The sequence below is a fragment of the Cnephaeus nilssonii genome, assembly GCF_951640355.1.
Source record: "Cnephaeus nilssonii genome assembly, chromosome: 6".
Lineage (NCBI taxonomy): Eukaryota > Metazoa > Chordata > Mammalia > Chiroptera > Vespertilionidae > Cnephaeus > Cnephaeus nilssonii.
The window spans coordinates 36,260,915-36,279,643 of record NC_137077.1 but is presented as its reverse complement, the minus strand read 5'-3'; the positions used below and the strand labels follow the sequence as shown (position 1 = coordinate 36,279,643).

Sequence of the window (18,729 nt, the reverse complement as noted above, 5' to 3'; positions counted from 1 at the left end):
AGTTATTGTGGTTTATGTGGAGTTTTGATGAGTGTTATTTAGGTTCAGATGTTTGAGGGTTTTATGTAAATTACTTCTCTGTGATTTAGTATGACGACGTTTATCTCAATTTTACACATCTATCTTCTATTTTGGGGGAATTTTATATTAAGTTCCTGGATGCTTTTTTCCCCCCCCCCGGAAGAATGATGTAAATAAGTTTGACTTCACTTCTTAAAAGTCAGAGTTTCCACTGACTTCAGTTGTGAAACCTCTGCAGTTTGAAACTGTCTGGGCAATTGAATCCCAAACTTGGTATATTAAAGGAAGGAAGGCAGAGGTTCTGATGATTCAGTTGCTGACAACGGTAACCAAATTCACCCTACGCTAAGCTCCTTTTCAAAACAAGGTAACTGCAGGTGCAGAATATATGAGTTTTTAACACCATTCATGCTTTGAGCTTAATGTTTTTCAGTGATGAGGCAGCATGGTACAGGGAGAAAGATATGGACTTAAGAATTAGATTAGCTTGATTTTTTAAAAAACTTTTTATTTTAAAATATTTTGAGATTCATAGGAACATGCAAAGATAGTACAGAGAGGTCCTCTTAACCTTCACCCAGTTATCCTTAAAGCTTAATTTGTGCATACAGCTTTAGTACAACTCGAGGCCCGATGCACGAAATTTGTGCAATAGTAGGCCTTTGCAGCCACAGCTGCCTGGATCCCTCCCTGGCAGCTGCGGCTGCAGCCCTGGCTTTGTCCCGGAAGAACGTCTGGAAGGACGTTCAGTCTAATTAGCATATCATGCTTTTATTATTATAGATATCAAACCCGGAAATTTACATTGGTACAATATATGTGTATATTTCTTAAGTCGTTTTATCATACCTGGAGATTCATATAAGCACATCACAATCAAGATACCAGATTATTCTGTGAACACAGATATGTCCCTCGTGCTCTCTCATTATAGATGTGTCTACCCTTTACTGTGTCTGCTACAAATCCTAAACCCTGACAACCACTAATTTTTTATGCCCCTATAATGATACTTTGGGAACATTATATTAATGGAATCATACAGTATGTGGCCTTTGGAGATTAGCTTTTTAAGTATAATGTCTTTCAGATTCATCCAGGTTAGTGTGTGTATCACATGTGTTCCTTCTTATTGAAGTGTGATTTTGGGGGGAGGCAGTGGGGATTATTATAAATAAGCTGTTATGAACATTCATGCACAGGTTTTGTGTGGACATGAATTTTCATTTTTCTATGATGAATGCCCAGGAGTGTGGTCACAAGGTAAGTGTATGTTTAGATCTTTAAGAAACTGCCAAACAGTTTTCCAGACTGACTGTACCATTTTATATTTTCTCTGGCAATGGAGGAGATCCAGGTTTTATGGATCCTACCCAGCATTTGGTATTGTCGCGATTTTTTGTGTTTTTATATTTTTTATTTTGGTGATCTGAAAGATATGTAGTGATACCAGTGTTATCTCATTGCAGTCTTATTTTCATTCCCCTGTGGCTACTGGCATGTGTTTATTGACTGTTCATACATATTCTATAGTGTAATGTCATTTCATGACATTTTCTAATTGAATTGCTTGTTTTATTTTTATTTTTCCTGTTGAGTTTGGAGAGGTTTTCAATATAATATAGATACTAGTCCTTTGTCAAATAACTGTCCTAATTTAAAAAACACACGTATATATATTGTGGAAAATTCCAAACATGTACAAAGTTAGATAAAACAGTATAATGAATCCTCATGTACCAGTCTCTATTTCACCCTCAAATTCTTTGGAAGCAAAGCCTAGACATCATAGCACTTCAGGTATACATATGTCAATAAAACATTAAAATAAAAGGATTCTTCTTTTAAATACAACGTTAATAGCACTGTTGTATCTAATAGAACACATTCTTAATATTATCAGATAGCTAATTAATCAATCCATTTCCCGTTTTTCATATTTTTTCACCTGTTTGTTCTAGAGAGAATACAAATAATGTCTATATATAGCAATTGGTTAGCATGTTTTTAAAATCAGAATTATTCCATAAGTTCTCCCTTTTTATGCTACTATTTTTTTCCTCTCAAAGATAAACACAGCCATGCTTTAAAGCAGTGAAAACAGATTTTATTCAGCCACTACTGATGGTAGGGCACTCCATTCCAATTTGTGCAGAGGTGATTGGGCGTTTTAAAGGGAGAGTGAGGTAGGGAGGGGGAGAGAATGGAGACTCAAGTGGAAAATGACAAGGGGTTGGTCAGCGTAAATGTGATTAGGCTGGTGTGTCTGCAAGCTGGCAATTACTGAAGTGAGACTTGTGACCTCCCACAGACGGGAAGACCGAGGCCCTGTCCTTTCTGACAATTACTTTAAAAGGAATGGCTTTCAGATCCTGGAGAAACACACCCCCTGGCTTGTAGGAGACAACTATACATCTCAAAAGGACTGAGGAAGGATTTACAATTATGAACCTTTTTTAGTAAATGCTCCAAGAAAGGGAATGGGGCCTATCCTCAGGAGTTAACTGGAACAAAACAGTAAATCCTTTGGACAGCCCTCCCTGAGCTTTTCTAGAGGAGAACTCAACAGGGGGCTGGGCCATTCCAGGAACTAAGCTGGAGGCTGCTAGAAGCCGTGCTGAAGTTGGTCATGCCTCTTAGTTGGAATGCAGTGTTCATACTGAGCTTATGCATTCTCACTTTTGCTGAGGGTTTTGCTTTTTTTTTTTTTTTGTCCTTTGAAACTTCCTACAGTCTGTATTTTGGTGCCTTCACTTCCATGATGTTAGTTGATATGTTCTTCTATCTGCTGTATTTCTTGTAAATTGATAGCTAGATCTAGAGATTTGATTGCATTTGGGCTTTTCATATATATATTTGTATTGATTTCAGAGCGATAAGGAGAGAAATAGAAACAACAATAATGAGAATCACCAACCGGCCACCTCCTGCACGCCCCCCACTGGGGATCAAGCCCACAATCCGGGCATGTGCCCTGATAGGGAATTGAACCGTGACTTCCTGGTTCATAGGTTGACACTCAACCACTGAGCCACTCCAGCTGGGCTGGGCTTTCGATTTTTGACAAGAATACTTCATCAATGGTGGTGTATACTTTCAGGAGGAAGTAAATAATTCTGATTGTTTTTCTTTTTCTGAAGTGAGCTGTCATATGCCTAGATTCATTATTTCAGTTGTTACAGAAGACCAAAGAAATACCAAGTACGCTTCCTAGAGAAAGGGAGGGACCCCGTTTATTAACCCTAGTGGACTCCGGAAATAATTTCCAAATCAGAGTGAAAAAACACGCACAGGGCTTCACTTTTTATAACCTTCTGGGGTCTTTGTCTTGCAGATATGGTTCTGCCCTCTTTCGTGGGCTTACAGGAAGGCCCCCAGGTGTTGGGGGTCCCCAGGCCATATCCGATGATCTGTCCTGGGGCCAGCGATAATGACCCTCCCCCCCAGGGCATTGTTCACAGTTTTTATGGCCTGACACGCCTTGCAAGACCAGTTTCCTCCTCAAGTAGGGATGGAAAAATTGTGCTAGTCTAATTCTATCATTCTCTCTTCATTTATTGCATAGAATATATATCAAAACAAACATTTCTTCATGAAATATTTGGTTACCCTGGGGGTCCAGTTTATATATATATATAGACAACACAGGACAAATGCTTGATTCTTTTGCTTTATTTGCTAGTTTTATTCTTATTGATACTCAAATGTTTATCTTTGGTTAGTAGAAGCATTGCTGATAGAAATAGGATTATTTCACAGAGTCACAGGAAATGGATTTTGGGGACCCATGGGTAAGAGGACTTGAAGCACAGTGGCAAGATTTATTGGAGTGAAAACAAAGGCTTGTCCTCAGGAGCCCGATGTCTCTCCCATGACCAGGTGGCTCAGCTCCGTCTCACTGGGTAAGAAGTCCTGGGCCTGGAGAACACAGTGCCCACCAGGCAGGTCAGGACCCAGAACTGTCATGCCCTCACATTGGGCATCGTTAGTCCAGCATAGTCTCTGCTCCCAGCTGCGCTCTGGCCCGATTAGTGCCATGAGTCAGCCCAGACTTGCATGGCTTATGGAGGAGAAAGAGCTCAAACAAACAAGCAAGTCCTGAGCTTTTGTTAATCTTTGGTTATATCTCGTTGGGTTTGGGAAGGGGTAAGCTTTCTTTCAAACTAACCAATCTTCTTCCTAATTCTTCGGTGGGGTGTGCTGTGCCCTCCCCCTATCCAAACCTTTTCCTGGATCTTCGGGGTTTTCATGCCCTTATTCTATCTGGTGTTTTTCCCAGATTTTTCCAGGCTAGATTCCTCCCCTTTATGTTGCCATTTTGGCTTCTGTGCATGCCTCAAAAGCTCTGCTTCGTCATCTGGCTTTTACCACACATGGACTTACCTGCCCATACAGCGGTCTTGGCTCTACCCTCTATGCTCAGCAAAATAAATTTCCCCCATTGTTTTATCCTTCCCTCGGTAACCCCAGCTAAGGAGCCAGTTGTCCCACAGGGAGATGGGAAAGCTGGCCTCGGGATTAGTGTCCTTTGTGACTGTCCCCTGGGGAGTCTGTGAATGCTACAGCTTCCTGGTTAATCACACTTAACACCTGATTCCCTTTGCTGCCCATTTGCTCCTTCCCTTTATTAATAACTAGTTAGCTCCTATGCTAACGGAAGCACATACAGGGCACGCTGTACAGTATTAGTTATTAAACTCTTGTTTCTTCCTGTCCTCTTTTCCTTTTAGTTACTTTTATAAAATGATGCTTTACAGAATACCTTATACAGTAGGTCCTCGGGTTACGTCGGAGATCCGTTCCTACGGCGCGAGATAACGCGATTTTTGCCGTAAGTCGGACCCCACCTACATAAGCACCTACGTCAGTCACATGGAGCACATACACAGCAGTAACGAAGTGAAACAGTAAAAAAATTTAAAAGAAAGATAACAATTTCTGACCTTTACTTGTGGTAAATAAATAATAAAAAACATAAAGCACATATGTACATACGTCGAAATTATGGAACTTTCTTTTTAATATAAATAAATGGGAGATGGCAACGTAACCATGAAAGGATGTACGTCGAGTCCGACGTAACCTGAGGACTATCTGTATTGGCTTATACAAATCGAAAAGATTTAGTAGACAGATACAATGTGTGGGTGAGAAAATTCTAGTTCTCATGTTTTCAGAATTAGCAGGCTCAACCAATTAGTAGATCTCTTCCACCAAAGAAACACTTGCTTTTGATTAAATTCTTATGTATGAGAAATAGCAAGGCACAGATCTGGAGGGGTGGTGTGTATGTGTCCAGGACAAGAAAAAGAAACTATCTCCTTGAGTTTTGTAGACAATGGCATGCAGGGTGACCATCTCCTTCTATTTTTCCAGGACTTGCCCAGTTTTGACACTGAAAGACCCATATCCCAGCAAGCTCCTCAGTACTAGGCAGACTGGACTGGCTGGTCACCCTTGATGAAGAGCCAGTCTCTTATGTGAAAATCTCTAAGGTCCGGAAACATTAGAGTGGAAAAATTTCAGAGGACTTTCTTTTGGGCTTGAGTTCAGTTTAGCACAGGAAAATGCGTTTCTTAAAATAACAATCTTAAATTGGGCCTTGATGCCAGTGGGGTTTTATAAAGTAGTGTTGTTAAGACTTACATGATTAGGATTTTTAAAATTTAGTTTGATGAATTAAATGCTTACTGTGAAAAACATTGTGCTGAGTCTGCAACGAAAACTCAGCTGAGTTAAGACAGAAACAAACGCTATTCTTCACTTGTCAGTTAAGTTACTTTGCACATGGTTTGCTGACTGGAAATACAGCAACACTGTGATAGTGTGCCAGTGAGAAAGTGAAATGGGCTGCAAAGAAAATGGGAATGTTAGATTAAACAAGTTGCTGTGAAAGTCATTAGGACAATGAAGCTCTAGTGGGTATTAAATACTGTCACGCTGCTTAACCACAGGGATACATTCCAAAACATGCATCATTAGGCAAATTCTTCATTGTACATCACAGAGTGCACTTACACAAACCTAGGTGGTCTAGCCTACAACACACCTAGGCTACATGGCATAGCCTACTGCTCTGAGGCTATAAACCTGTACAGCGTGTTTTCTGAAAACAAAACAAAACATGAGATTCAGTCAAGCACAAGAGAAATGATGCAATCAAAAACCTGGGTAAACACGACATGTGTGAGGCGGCTGCCAGCATAACATGGCCTATTGTCTGACAGAAAACATTTTTTGCTGTAAAGAAATAGTACATTCTAAAATAATGATAAAAAGTATAGTATAGTAAACACATAAACCAGTAACATAGTTGTCTATTATCATTATCAAGTATTATGTACTACACATAATTGTATGTGCTATACTTTTATACCCCTGGCAGAGAATTAGGCTTGTTTACACCAAACAGATGAGTGATGCATCGCGCTACAACATTACGATGACTACGATGCAACAGGCTGTAGGAATTTGTTGGCTCCATTATAATCTTATGGGACCTCCGTTGTACATGTGTTTCATGGTTGACAGAAATGTTACGTGGTGCATGACTGGTAATAATGGGTCAGGGCTGTTGCTGTCCTACCATAGGAAGTAGAAACAAGTGTGGGCATGGGACATGGTGGGTGCATGATGTTTGAGTCAGGGCATCTTTTGCTCTTTTGGATGAATGGGGGAAAGTCCCCCCTTCTTCGGGGCAGATGCAGCCAACTAGCTCCCAGGCTCGGGGGTGTTGAACAGAGCAGGGGCTGGATTCCATCCCTTAGAGGTCACGTCTATTCCAGCTCCTCAGGCGGCTCCCATGTGCAGGCACAACCTGTGCTACACATTTGAGTATCTGACTTGAGTATCTGAGCTGAATTAAAGGAATCCAGTGAGCAAGAAAAATGGTGGCAGCCAAATTAAAGCTTTGCCTTCTAGGAAAATATTTTGTTCTCTTTCCCTTCCCCTTCCAGGAAGGAGGGAGCTGATAGAGGCTGAGAGAGAGCAAGTCCTTTTTCTATCCTGGTCCTAGTTGACTTCCTTTACTCATTTACTAGTATGTGTGTGTGCACCCTTGCACCGTAAAGGCTATAAGCCATAGGTTTTTAGTGTTTTCAACAGATGGTGGTCCCTGTTCTAAGAATGGCTAACTTTTGATGCTTTAATGGGCTGGGCGCTGTGTTAATTACTTACACACCTTATCTCATTTCAATACTATCAACAACCTTGGAAGGTAAACATTAGGATGACCAGATTGCTCTGGAGGCATCTGAGACCCAGGAGATTAAAGGGCTTGCTAGGCCACAAGTTTGTACCTGAGTGAGGCAGGATTCTGTGGGACTCCATAGTCCGTGGTGGTTTCACCACAGCTGGCTGTCCTGTGACATCAAGGGTGCCGGTCATCTTTTAAGATTTTAGCAGGCGGGACCCTTAGATATGCATCTGGCAACCAAGGCATCATATACAGAGGTAATTAAACCTCAGAAAACTATAATGTTGTAACATTTTTTTATTGAAAACTATAAGTAAAATATAATACATCCAACTAAATATGTGAATATATATTAATCATGACTGGGACTGGAATTTCTACTTCCTTTGGCAACATCACTATTTAGGCATTTTAAGTTTTGAAATAAGACTCAGGTCTAGAAGGAAATTAGGAGAAATTTTTAAAAATTTCTATAACCAATGAATCGTTTGAAAAAAAATGTATATAGACTTAGTTATTATGGATTTCTGACTTCTACAATACTGATGGACATTTTGCACAAACATGAAAACTCTGACAATTATCTGAATAATGATTGTTTACCGTATACCTGGTGCACCCTTTTAAGCATACTCTGTGTGAAGTCTCAAGTGTCATTCTTATTTCTACTTGGAAATATTGGTTATAGTTTCCTCCTCAGGAGCTTTCAGTGTGTGTGAGCATTGGAACTCAAAATAAAACCACATTGCCTAGATGTGAAGCCTTAAAGGTTTCACCTTTTCAAAACAACAGGGTATGTTTGTCTTTAATGTAAAACGTGGAGTTCCAAGTGAAATAACACTTGAATCTCCCCAAAGTAAGATTCTTGTAGGGAAATTGAATTTTAAAGGGGCTTGGCAAGATGGTGCAGGAATGACCCCTCCCCACTTTCTGATCTTTTGCAGCTTTGATGGTCAGCCCCACCCCCACCTTTTTTGGGTGCCAGGGAAAGGTTTCTCTTCTTCAGCATCGATGTCACTTGTCTCCCTGTGAACGGTGCTGTACTTTCTTAGGCCACCACCTCTGCTGCAGGTCTTTGACCCTAGTGGCCAGCACTGCAGAGAGGTGGTGTATTTGGGAGGAGCCCCGGTCTGCCGGAAGCCCAGGCCCCCAAATGTCCTCCTCGGCCTCTGCGTGAACTCAGTGCATGAAACCATAAGTGTTTGAGAGCTTCTGGGTTGACTGTCCATTGTGAGTTGCTACAGAGCATGTCCATGAGGACTATCCAGGGCCCTAGACTGGAGAAAACTGGTTGGGAGCATGTGGCTTTGTAAAGATTTAGGTGAGTCTTCTCCTCTCTGTGCCCTAACTCTAAGCTGCCTGGATGTGTAGCATAAGACTCCAGCCTAAGTTCCTCCACCCAGTAACAAGCCTAAAAGTGAATGGAGAGAGACTGAGCTGGGCCAGCTGGCCTGCATTCCACATGGATGCAGCACGTGGATGGGGAAAGGGTGCTGCCCTGGACCACGAAGTGACCTCTCCCACTAGCAGTGGTGGCCTACTCTGTGTCCTAGGTACTGACCATAAGGTCTGAAAATCCTAAAGAGCAGGTTGGAGGTGGGACTTTTGGACTATTAGGGTCCATGGCAAGCTCCCAAATACCTCACAATGGCATGTTGATTATTTTGAATTTAAGTTACTTGAAAAGCAAACAGTGCAAGGTGATGGAAGGAGACTTGACTTGGGGTGGTGAACACACCATATAATATGCAAATTATGTATTATAAAATTATATGCTGAAACCTATATAATTTTATTAACTTATGTCATCCCAATAAATTCAAGGGGAAAAAAGGGTACACTGATCCTCCTTTATCTCCCTGAATGTAGGAAATAAATCTGTCTGGTGAAAGGTACCCTCCTTCCTTTGGGAGAGATGGGGTGGAGCTCAGACAGACATCCCTAGAGCCAGAGTTAAGAATTCAAGGCTGAAAAGCCTATGCTATAAACAAACCTTATTACTTCTTTCCTAAATACTGCCCAAACCCCAACTTTGCTTAGATTACTTACCTAAAGAGTACTGAAATCTAAATTTCTTTGTCCTGTCGAATCATCATAAATTTGTTGTTTCTTTGTCTAAACAGTATACAAAGCTGCCTGCTTTGATCATTTCTCCGAGCATCGTTTTTTATTTCCCAGGTGCACATATTAAATTGGATTTTCCTCCTGTTAACTTGGTCTTGTGTCAGTTTTATTATCAGTCCAGTCATAATAACTCAAGAGAGGTTGAGGGGGGAATTTCCCTCTCCTCCACAGTATCTGTAGGGCCCTAGTGACAAGGGTAACACCAGGTAAGGACTGGGGCAGGCTTAGGAGAAAAGGACGTGTCTGGGGAAAGATCACTTTGCCCATATGTGGCTTAGGAAACAGGAGACAAAATCGACATCAGTCATATTTAGGGATATTCTGCTGTTCAAGTTTAGAGGATTTTGAAGCTCTAGTTTAATGTTAATTCCTTTATTTAGATTTCAGACGCTTGACTAAAGCACTGTGAGGAGTCGACCAGGTACAGGAATGGGGGCTGCCTCTGGTGTGTGCTAGGAGCTCTCATTGTCCAAGGTGGGCCGTGCTCAGTCCAGCCCCTGTGCCTACGCCAGTCCCTGTGCAGCTGCCTGTGTGGTTAACATGCAGAAATGCCACTTCATAAATAATCTTTGTTCACACTGTGCTGAATAAACCAGTTCCATTTTACTTTTATGCTGTATAGAGTAGTGCTTGCTTTGGTTTTGGATTTGGGTCTTACCTCTGACACTGGCAGATCCTGAGGAAGTACCTTAAGCCTCCTTCACCAGATGGGGACAAGGAAGTGAAACGGGAAAATTGGACTGGAATGCGTGGTGTTCCTCTGGGCAGGATGGTTCCCGGGCTCTTGTCCAGGTGGAGTCGAAGAATAAACCACGGATGAAAGATGGTGTAGTAAACGGTGGAAACGCGCACAGCCTCCCACGTGGGGAGGGGGAAAGAGTCCCACTAAGTCCCTTTTCTCTACAGTTGATAAAGGCTGCAGATCTTAGTGCCTTGATATCCCCTCTGATTGGTCACTGTAGCAACTTCAGAGCTTACCCCTCACATGAGATATGTGAGGTTCTCCTCTTCTCCCTTATTGTTTCCCTATTCCTTTGGGCTTCCCTCTTCCCTCTCTGAATGAGGGCTCCCTTCCCTTTATTCTATAAATGTGTACCTTCTGCAGCTCAGCTCCCTTATTCTATGGAAATGTACCTTCTGCTGCTCTGTAGCCCTGTGCTTTTTTCCATGGACCCCTTAATTCCTAAAATTTCCCAAACCTGCCTATTTCACCCCTAAACACTCCTTTCACAAGTATGGACTCACAGTGCTGGTGTGAGGATTAAGTGAAAGTCAAAAAGCTAATGTGCTTAGCACAGTGACTAGCACAAACTAAACGTATTAAATATTCCCTACTATTAATGAATTAAAACTTACCTGGAGCTGTTCCTGACAGAAAGGGTGATATCACCAAAACTAAATTTCTGCTGTTACATGTAGGAGGCATAAAAATTCCTTCTAAATTCATTGTAGAAGGAATATAAATTAGACCATCTGACTAAATTAATGAAGCTTAAACTCATTGACCTTTGACCACCGAAGGACCATGACCTTTTGCAAGTCAGTTAACATTTCTGTACTTTATTTTTTTTATCACCTGTAAAGCTACCTGAGCTGTTTTGAGTCCTTCCAATTCTAACTTGAATTTTCAGAATAGCTAAGAGAACTGAAATTATATTCCCCTTTGCCTTCTCTGACTTTATTTCCAGCATTCTATGTGTGATAATCAAAGTAAATATTTCTTTGTAAGTAACATACTGAGTTAAGAGTTTAAAATTTCTCAGCAGAAATACTGACAGCCACAGAATGGGGTATTGAGAGTCAATTTGGGTTTCTGAGTAGATTGAACTGAGAAATGCATCCTTGTCTTAGAATAGTTAGCTCTTCCCTTCAGAATCTTCATTTAAATATCAAAGGAGACATCAAAGGTTGTTCTGCTCCTCTGTGGAATGCCTTTGGTTATTAAGATTTAGATGAAGCACTTTATAGGTTCAAGGAGAGTGCATTGAAGAGAGAACCCAACCCCACTTAAATTTCCTTTGTTGCTTTTGTTAAACTTATAATCTTTTTCTAATATAAGCTTTATCTTTGTTATTTGGTTCACTGAAATGTCTTTTTCTTGTGTTTCAAAGAGAAGCAGATTTCTGAATTCCTGTTCTAAAAAGCTTTGGATTCAACATTTTGTTCATAATTTGTGACTCTATTAATCTCCTTTACTACCTTGACAGAGCAGGAGAAATTAAATTAGTAGGACTGATGTCTAGAAGGAATTTGGGATATAGCATTTTATAATTTATCAGTACAATGTTAAATAGTAATAACTCTTTGTGTCTGAGATGTTTGCCAGTGGAGCTGGTATTCAGGCAAAGTTATCTTTTGAGAGATTCTGAGAAGAGCTGGAAAGTATAATATAATATCTTCATTGAAACCACCAAGATTTCAGGTAAGGGAAACAGTACTGTTCTTATTTTGGACCCTGGCGTAGTACTGGAGGGTAAGGAAAACACAGAAAAACCAAGGGGGTTCATTTGTTAACGGCAAACTGCACCAGAATGTTAGACTTTAGTCCTTGTGTTTGGCTAAGAAAATAATCCTGAGCCAAGAAATTCAAATACTAGCAAAAGTTTATTCAGAAAGTCACATGGTGGGTCGAAGAAGTGAGCCGTGGAAGAAATGAGCCAGCTGGGCTGTGTGGACTCAGGAAATAAGTTGCAGAGGCAAAGGAAGAGCAGCAGAGCACAGGATAAAGAAAGGCAAAGAAAATGGGCCTGAGGGAAGAAGAGGGGGGAAGGTGCTGGAGAGCTCCAGAGAGAGTGTGCCTTGGAAAAGAAGGGGGAGGGGAAAGGCATAGGCCTGTTCTAGAGGGAGAGGATGAGTGCCCTGGGTCCTTTAGCTTAAGGGCTTTTATCTGGAGGTTTTAGGGAGGCTCTCTCTCATTGGAATATTCTTCAGCTTTCCAGGTAAGGAATACCTCAGGGTCCTGCTCTCCATTGATTGGTTGGCACCAGAGCAGGGGATCATCAGTCATAGCACCTGGTTCTGAGGTCAGCCATGGTGTCACCCCACCTTGCCTTACTGCTTTTCTGGGCCTGGAGCTGAAACACAACTGAGGCCTACATGTTATCTCTAGGGCTTGTATGGGAGTCATATGAGGCTCTTCTCTGGCCCCTTGTTCCTCCTTTAAAGGGGTCTACCACACATCACTAGCAACATGCCAGGAGAGGAAAGGTCAGGGGAGGGTTCCAACTGCAAGACAGGGATAAGAAAGATGAGGGGGTCTAACCTGCATGACCAGCAAGGTGGTGAAGACACTGTACAGTGTACAGATGATGTGTTGTGAAGTTGTGCACCTGAAACCTGTATAATTTTGTTAACCAGTGTCACCTCAATAAATTCAATAAAAAGGAACATACAGCCCTAGCCGGTTTGGCTCAGTGGATGGAGCTTCAGCCTTCGGACTGAAGGGTCCCAGGTTCGATTCCGGTCAAGGGCACAGGCCCAGGTTGCGGGTTGCGGCTCGGTCCCCAGTGGGGGGCGTGCGGGAGGCAGCCAATCAATGATTCTCTCTCATCATTGATGTTTCTATCTCTCCCTCTTCCTTCCTCTCTGAAATCAATAAAAATATGTTTAAAAAAGGAAAATACATAAACAAAGCACATGACCAGCAGCAATATGCTAGGGAAGGAAAGGTCACCCTGGGGGTGAGGTCCCTCCTTACATTTGTTTGTTGCTAGGCACCCAGGGCTTTTGGCCCTGGTGACTTCTGTACCTGGCCTATTGTTCCCACTTTGCTCATGTCTGTCTAACTGCCTACTATATCAGATTGGAAGCAGATGAATATTTTTAAAATTCTATTTTGTTCCTTAAGCATTTACTGCATATATATATATATATATATATATATATATATATATATATATAAATTATCTATTGACACAATCATTCCGTGTTAACAAAATTAGGTGACTTAAAATAATATGCATTCATTTAACACTCAAGATCATGGGTTGGTGATCAGGGAGGCTGATTGTCCTGGTCTCAGCTGAGACTTTTCAATTGGATTTGAGGCCTGAGTAGCTCTGGAGGTGAATTTAACGAAGAAGTCACATTTAGTTCTGATTATTTAAACATATGGTCAACTGAAAAGGTGGATGTCAGAAAATTTGGGTTCAGAAAAGTAGAAAATTTGGGGTATGGAGATGCACAGGTTAGGGAATTTACTTTTGAGAATCTTGATGTGTCACTTTTATTTGCCTAAAATCACAAATTGTTCAAAATGGAGAATTTTATAGTGCCAGTACACTTGTTTAAAAGCAACGTGCAATTGACATCCTAGCTGGTGTGCTAAGTGGTTAGAGCATCACCCCACACAACCAAAGGGTCATGGGTTCGATTCCAGGTCAAGGGCATGTACCTGGGTTACAGGTTCATCCCCTGGTAGGGGCACATGCAGGAGGCAGCCAATCAATGTGTCTCTCTCTCTCATTGATGTCTCTGTTTCTCTTTCTCTCCCTTCCACTCTCTCTAAAAAAAAAAAAATCAATGCAAAAATATCCTCAGGCGAGGATTAACTAACTAGCTAACTAACAAATAACTAACTAAATAAAATAAAAACAATAATTAAGTTTAAATACTGTATTGCCTTTATTCAGTGATTCATGAAATCAGGCAGCATCCCATCTAGTAATTCAATACAAAGGCGCTCCTAGGAGTTGTACAAAAGTGAAATACTTTTAGAGGCAGAAATGGGTGGGACAAGGACATTGCTAACCAAGAGTGGACTGTATGTGTCACCTTCCTTTAGAGGACTGCAGGGGTCTATCGGGCAGATTATCTCACCAGTGCTGACCAGATGGACTGATTTAAGATTCCACTCCTGGGGCGGGTGGGGACTTGAAATTGTAATTAGCTTAGGCAGCATTAAGTCTTGGTTTGGTGACTCCAATTTGGGTGTGTTGTCTCTATTTTAACAACCCAAATTAATGTTAAAACATTTTTAATTGCAGTAACGTGGATGGGCCTTGAGGTTATTATGCTAAATGAAGTAAATCAGATGGAAAAAGACAGATACCAGCCTGGCCAGAGTGGCTCAGGGGTTGAGCATCGACCTGTGAACCAGGAGGTCACAGTCTGATTCCAGGTCAAGCCACATGTCTGGGTTGTAGGCTTGATACCCAGTAGGGGGTGTGCAGGAAGCAGCCGATCAATGATTCTCGATTCTCTCTCATCATTGATGTTTCTATCTTTCTCCCTCTCCCTTCCTCTCTGAAAATCAATAAAAAAAAAAAAATACATTTAAAAAGAAAAAAAGCAAATGAACAAACAAAAGGAAAACGAGCTTATAGAGGCAGGCAACACATTGGTGGTGAGCAGAGGGGAACAGGGATGGAAGGAGGGCAAAACAGGTAAAGGGGCTCAATTGATGGTGTTGAATGGAAACTGGACTTACGGTGGTGAGCATAACCTGAAACTGATATAAAGTTATAAGCCAATATTACCTCAATAAAAATTAAATTACAAAACAAATAATATATTTTATATGCAACTGCAAATTATGAAGGGTATACTCAAATGGGGACCGATTAATATTTGCTTTTTTCTAATCCCTTGGCATTTTTCTTTAAATTTCAGTAGGTTTCTCTCTATTTTCTTCAGTTGTCATTTCTGATGTCATCATTTGGTGAAACATCTACACATCACAATAATGTATAACTGAAAGAGACAGTGAAACCATTTAGTCCAACTCTCATTGATAAAGGGGGAAAAACAACAAAAGACAGAACGCCTGAGGACTTGTTCCAAGTCACGTAACAAATGAGTTGGAAGCACAAGAATGGAACCCTGGATGCTTGGTTCCCATTCGAGTGGTTTCCTCAGTGGTTTGGTTTTGTTGTTGGGATTTTCTCTAGCTTCCTGGGAAAATAAAGCAGTGATGGCATTTGCATAGTGCCTTCTAAGGCACCTCAAATATTTTAGCTTGTGTTTGAAATGAATAGCTGAGAGACTGATAAGTATTAGTTTAGTTAAGTATTAGTTTAGATAAGTATTAGTACAGTTAAGTATTTAGATAAGTATTAGTTTAGATAAGTATTAGTACAGTTAAGTATTAGTTTTTTGGCTGTTTTTTTTTGGTCTCCTGCTCTGTAAAAAGGAATTACAATGTTCTGCCTCATAGACTTGTTGTAAGTGGTAAATAAGTTGCTACAATGTAATCACTCAGGCACATATTAATTATTTTCCATTTTTATCATTAATAATAATATTGTTATTATTTGTTTTTGTTGGGAGTTCGGGGAAGAAGAGGAAAGGATGCAGAGCGTTCAGCCCTGGGGTGCTCCCTGTCTGAGCATAGGGATCTCAGCCTGACCTTGTGTTTGTCAAAAAAAGGGGGCCATGCCATTTTGGCTTATTTTGTTACTTAATATTGGTAAGCAACTAAAAACAGAAGACTTGAAAAAAGGTCATTTTTTTCAACCACTGCTCTCTGCATCATTCTAGGCTGTCATTGCTTCGGGATGCTGCATTTTAAGAGTAAATTATTTGGTGCCTACAGGAGGTTAACATTCAAGGAAATGGAATTTCTCACGGAGGAAGAATTTCTAAACAAAAAGATACCTTATAAATATAACTCACTGAAATAACCATCATAGTGAACTTGAAGTGAAACAAACTATGAACTTACCAAAGTTTACCGTTGAAAAAAATCCTAAACCCTATGGTTTGTTGCTCTATAGAAAGGAAACCACTTCTAAGTTTTACACGGTGTTAAAATAAACCAGCTTCATGGAGAAATGAAGCTTCCCAAAGCAGAACAACCCAAGAAGTACTTTTTCATTCAGATGTATTGCCTTCCCCAGCACCTTCTCCTCCCCACCCTGCCATTCCCCTCCCTGCAGCCATTTATCTCACAGAGGGCATGGCAGAAATATCCAGCGCTGGTCTCTGTTGAGTTATTCTGAAAATGATAGCCAGGGTAAAGGCAGAGCTGAGAGGACATGCTTAGCAGTGATTGCATCTTTTTTGGAATCACAGACCAAGTTAACACTGACAATCAAAGCCAAGGAATTTGCCTCAGAAAAACACACAGATGCAAACATACCGAAAATCTTGTGCGTTCAGGATGTGTGGGCTCCCGGAGCCTATTTTGGGACATTATTGATGCACCTGTGTGGTGGGAGTTGACAGGATTCCTGGCCTTGCTCCTTGCCAAGCTCTCTTTTGAGAGCTAAGGGAGAAGAAAGGATTTACATGTAGTGCTTGGGGATGGATCCAGTCCAGAGCTTGCTAAAAGCTGACTCTGGGTGGTTTTTGGGACTCACCTTCTCTCCACTCATTAAATATGTGAAAGGTCAGCTCCTCAGCTGTTTACCAACCTGGAGAGGAAAAGGGAAGAGACCTGCCCCTGAGTGACACTGTCACCTCCTTACAGTGCTATGTGGGCACCTTTTTTTCATATGTCCAATCAAAGCAGAAGACTCATACATATTTTGATAGGAATTACCAAGGTGGACATTTCTTTGTGGTACTCACCCACTCAGGTTTTATAAAAGGATCTCTGTCCTACAGAATAGTCCCATTGTGTAAGGAGACCTCATTCAAATGCAAATTTTAAGAGATTCTGGGGATAAGTTCTTTGAGGAGAAATTGGGCTTAAAATAGACATAGAAAAAATGAAAAAGGGTAGGGGAAATAAGGATGAGTTGGTGCATGCTTGCTGGATGATGCTATTCAATTTGACTTTTCCCCCCTCCATCCTGTACTTTAAAATATAGAAATGTGCATGTAGGTGAAAATGCCTTGCGTTAGTTTTTGGCTTGGGGTTGTTAACAGGCCCCTCTTGCTTCCCTTTCATTATCTGTATTAAAACCACCTGATCACATGTGCTATCGGTGAATATATGGAGCTCTTATTTTGTTCAAGTGAGAGCTCTGTGGCAGATGCAGGGTCCACGCAAGTTCCTGCTCCACTAGAAGTTGACATAATCTAGTTTGGTTCCAAAGGCCATAAGCAGGTGAGATTATCTGTTGCTTACGGGTGAGCTCTGATCCCACCACCAGTGGTTACTAAGTTTGTTACCTTGGATGAATGACTTAACCCCACAGAGCCTTGGCATCCTCTGTTTTCAGAAGTAAAACATTTGTGAAATATTTTGTGAGTAGAAGACATTGCACTTCTCAAACTACGTGAAGTAGGCAAATAAACTCCAATTTTGTTTTAGGTCATCCCTGTGACCAGTGTAACAACAGAATGCCTGGGTTATTGGGATTAGATGGGATAGTAATATTTACAGCTAACAGTACTACTAGGCCCTGTTCTACATATTATCTCGTTTATTCCTCACAACCCTTCTGTGAAGTAGATACTATTATTATTCCCCCCCTTTTATCAGTGAGAAAAATAGATGTGCAAAGAGGTTAAGAAACTTGCTCAAAGTCTTCCAGCCAGGAAGCACCAGGGCTCAGGGACTGAAACCCAAACCCAAGTGGTCTGGCCCCAGAAGCCTCACTCCTAGCTTCGGTCTTTTCCAGCCCTTTTCAGAGCTGCAGCATCCTCAGACTGAAAGGAGAACGTTAATGTGTGGTGGGCTCTGACACATATTTAAGATATTTTTTTTCTTCTGTTTCAGGTATCTGACTGCAAGCAGTAATAGAAATTTCCTGCTTACCATGCGGCCATTCTTAAAAAGGGCCATTTTGGTCATAAGTTATGTAAGTATATATACGCTTTTGAATTATCTGCTGAGGGATGTTTCACTTTAACATGGCTCAGAGGCATGATCCAGATTACTTAATAGAATCAGCAGTAGATTCTAATACCTTGATCTTAGGATCCAAGAGTTAACATGCCATAAATGTTGCAAAGCATCAGAAGGCACATGTGAAAGAATTCTACGGACATGTGAACGCCATGACACAGACAGTGTGAATGAACTGCAGTATTTTACAAGCAATGCTTTTCTTACCAAATCTTCTTTTCCCTGAAGGTGATTGTTGTGTTGTACTTCCGCCTGTGGATAATGGGAGGATCGATGCCCCTCTTTTCAGAACAAGATAATCCAGCTTCATTCTCCCCTTACATTCTCACAAGGTCAGTAGAAATACATTTTTTTTAAACTTTACTGAGTATTAATTAAATTGATTTGTAATCTTAAATTGTAAGTTGGATTTTAAAGAAAGGAAGGTTGTGTTCTTATTCAGGTTGTAGGGAGAAAAGAAACTACTATTCATACATTTGGAATTCTTTTCAACCAATGGCTCTATTTTGTTATATTGTTGCTATTGTTCTCATAATGGCATATATGTGTTTATTCAACAAGCAGTTTATTGACTACTAATCATCAATGATAAATATCTATTAAGTGGCCCATTTGGCAACTTACAGAACAATGCACAGTGTGGCATTGAGCTTGA

At 40.9% G+C, this 18,729-nt stretch overlaps 1 protein-coding gene across 1 annotated transcript in view; it reads left to right on the top strand.

Annotated features, from left to right (window-relative positions):
• Positions 1-18,729, top strand: part of TMTC1 (transmembrane O-mannosyltransferase targeting cadherins 1) — a 234,133-nt gene that overhangs the window by 97,260 nt on the left and 118,144 nt on the right. Inside the window, exons 6-7 of the mRNA XM_079774298.1 lie at positions 17,946-18,027; positions 18,303-18,406. Of these exons, the coding sequence (XP_079630424.1) occupies positions 17,946-18,027; positions 18,303-18,406 (186 nt within the window). The remainder of the gene's footprint in view (positions 1-17,945; positions 18,028-18,302; positions 18,407-18,729) is intronic.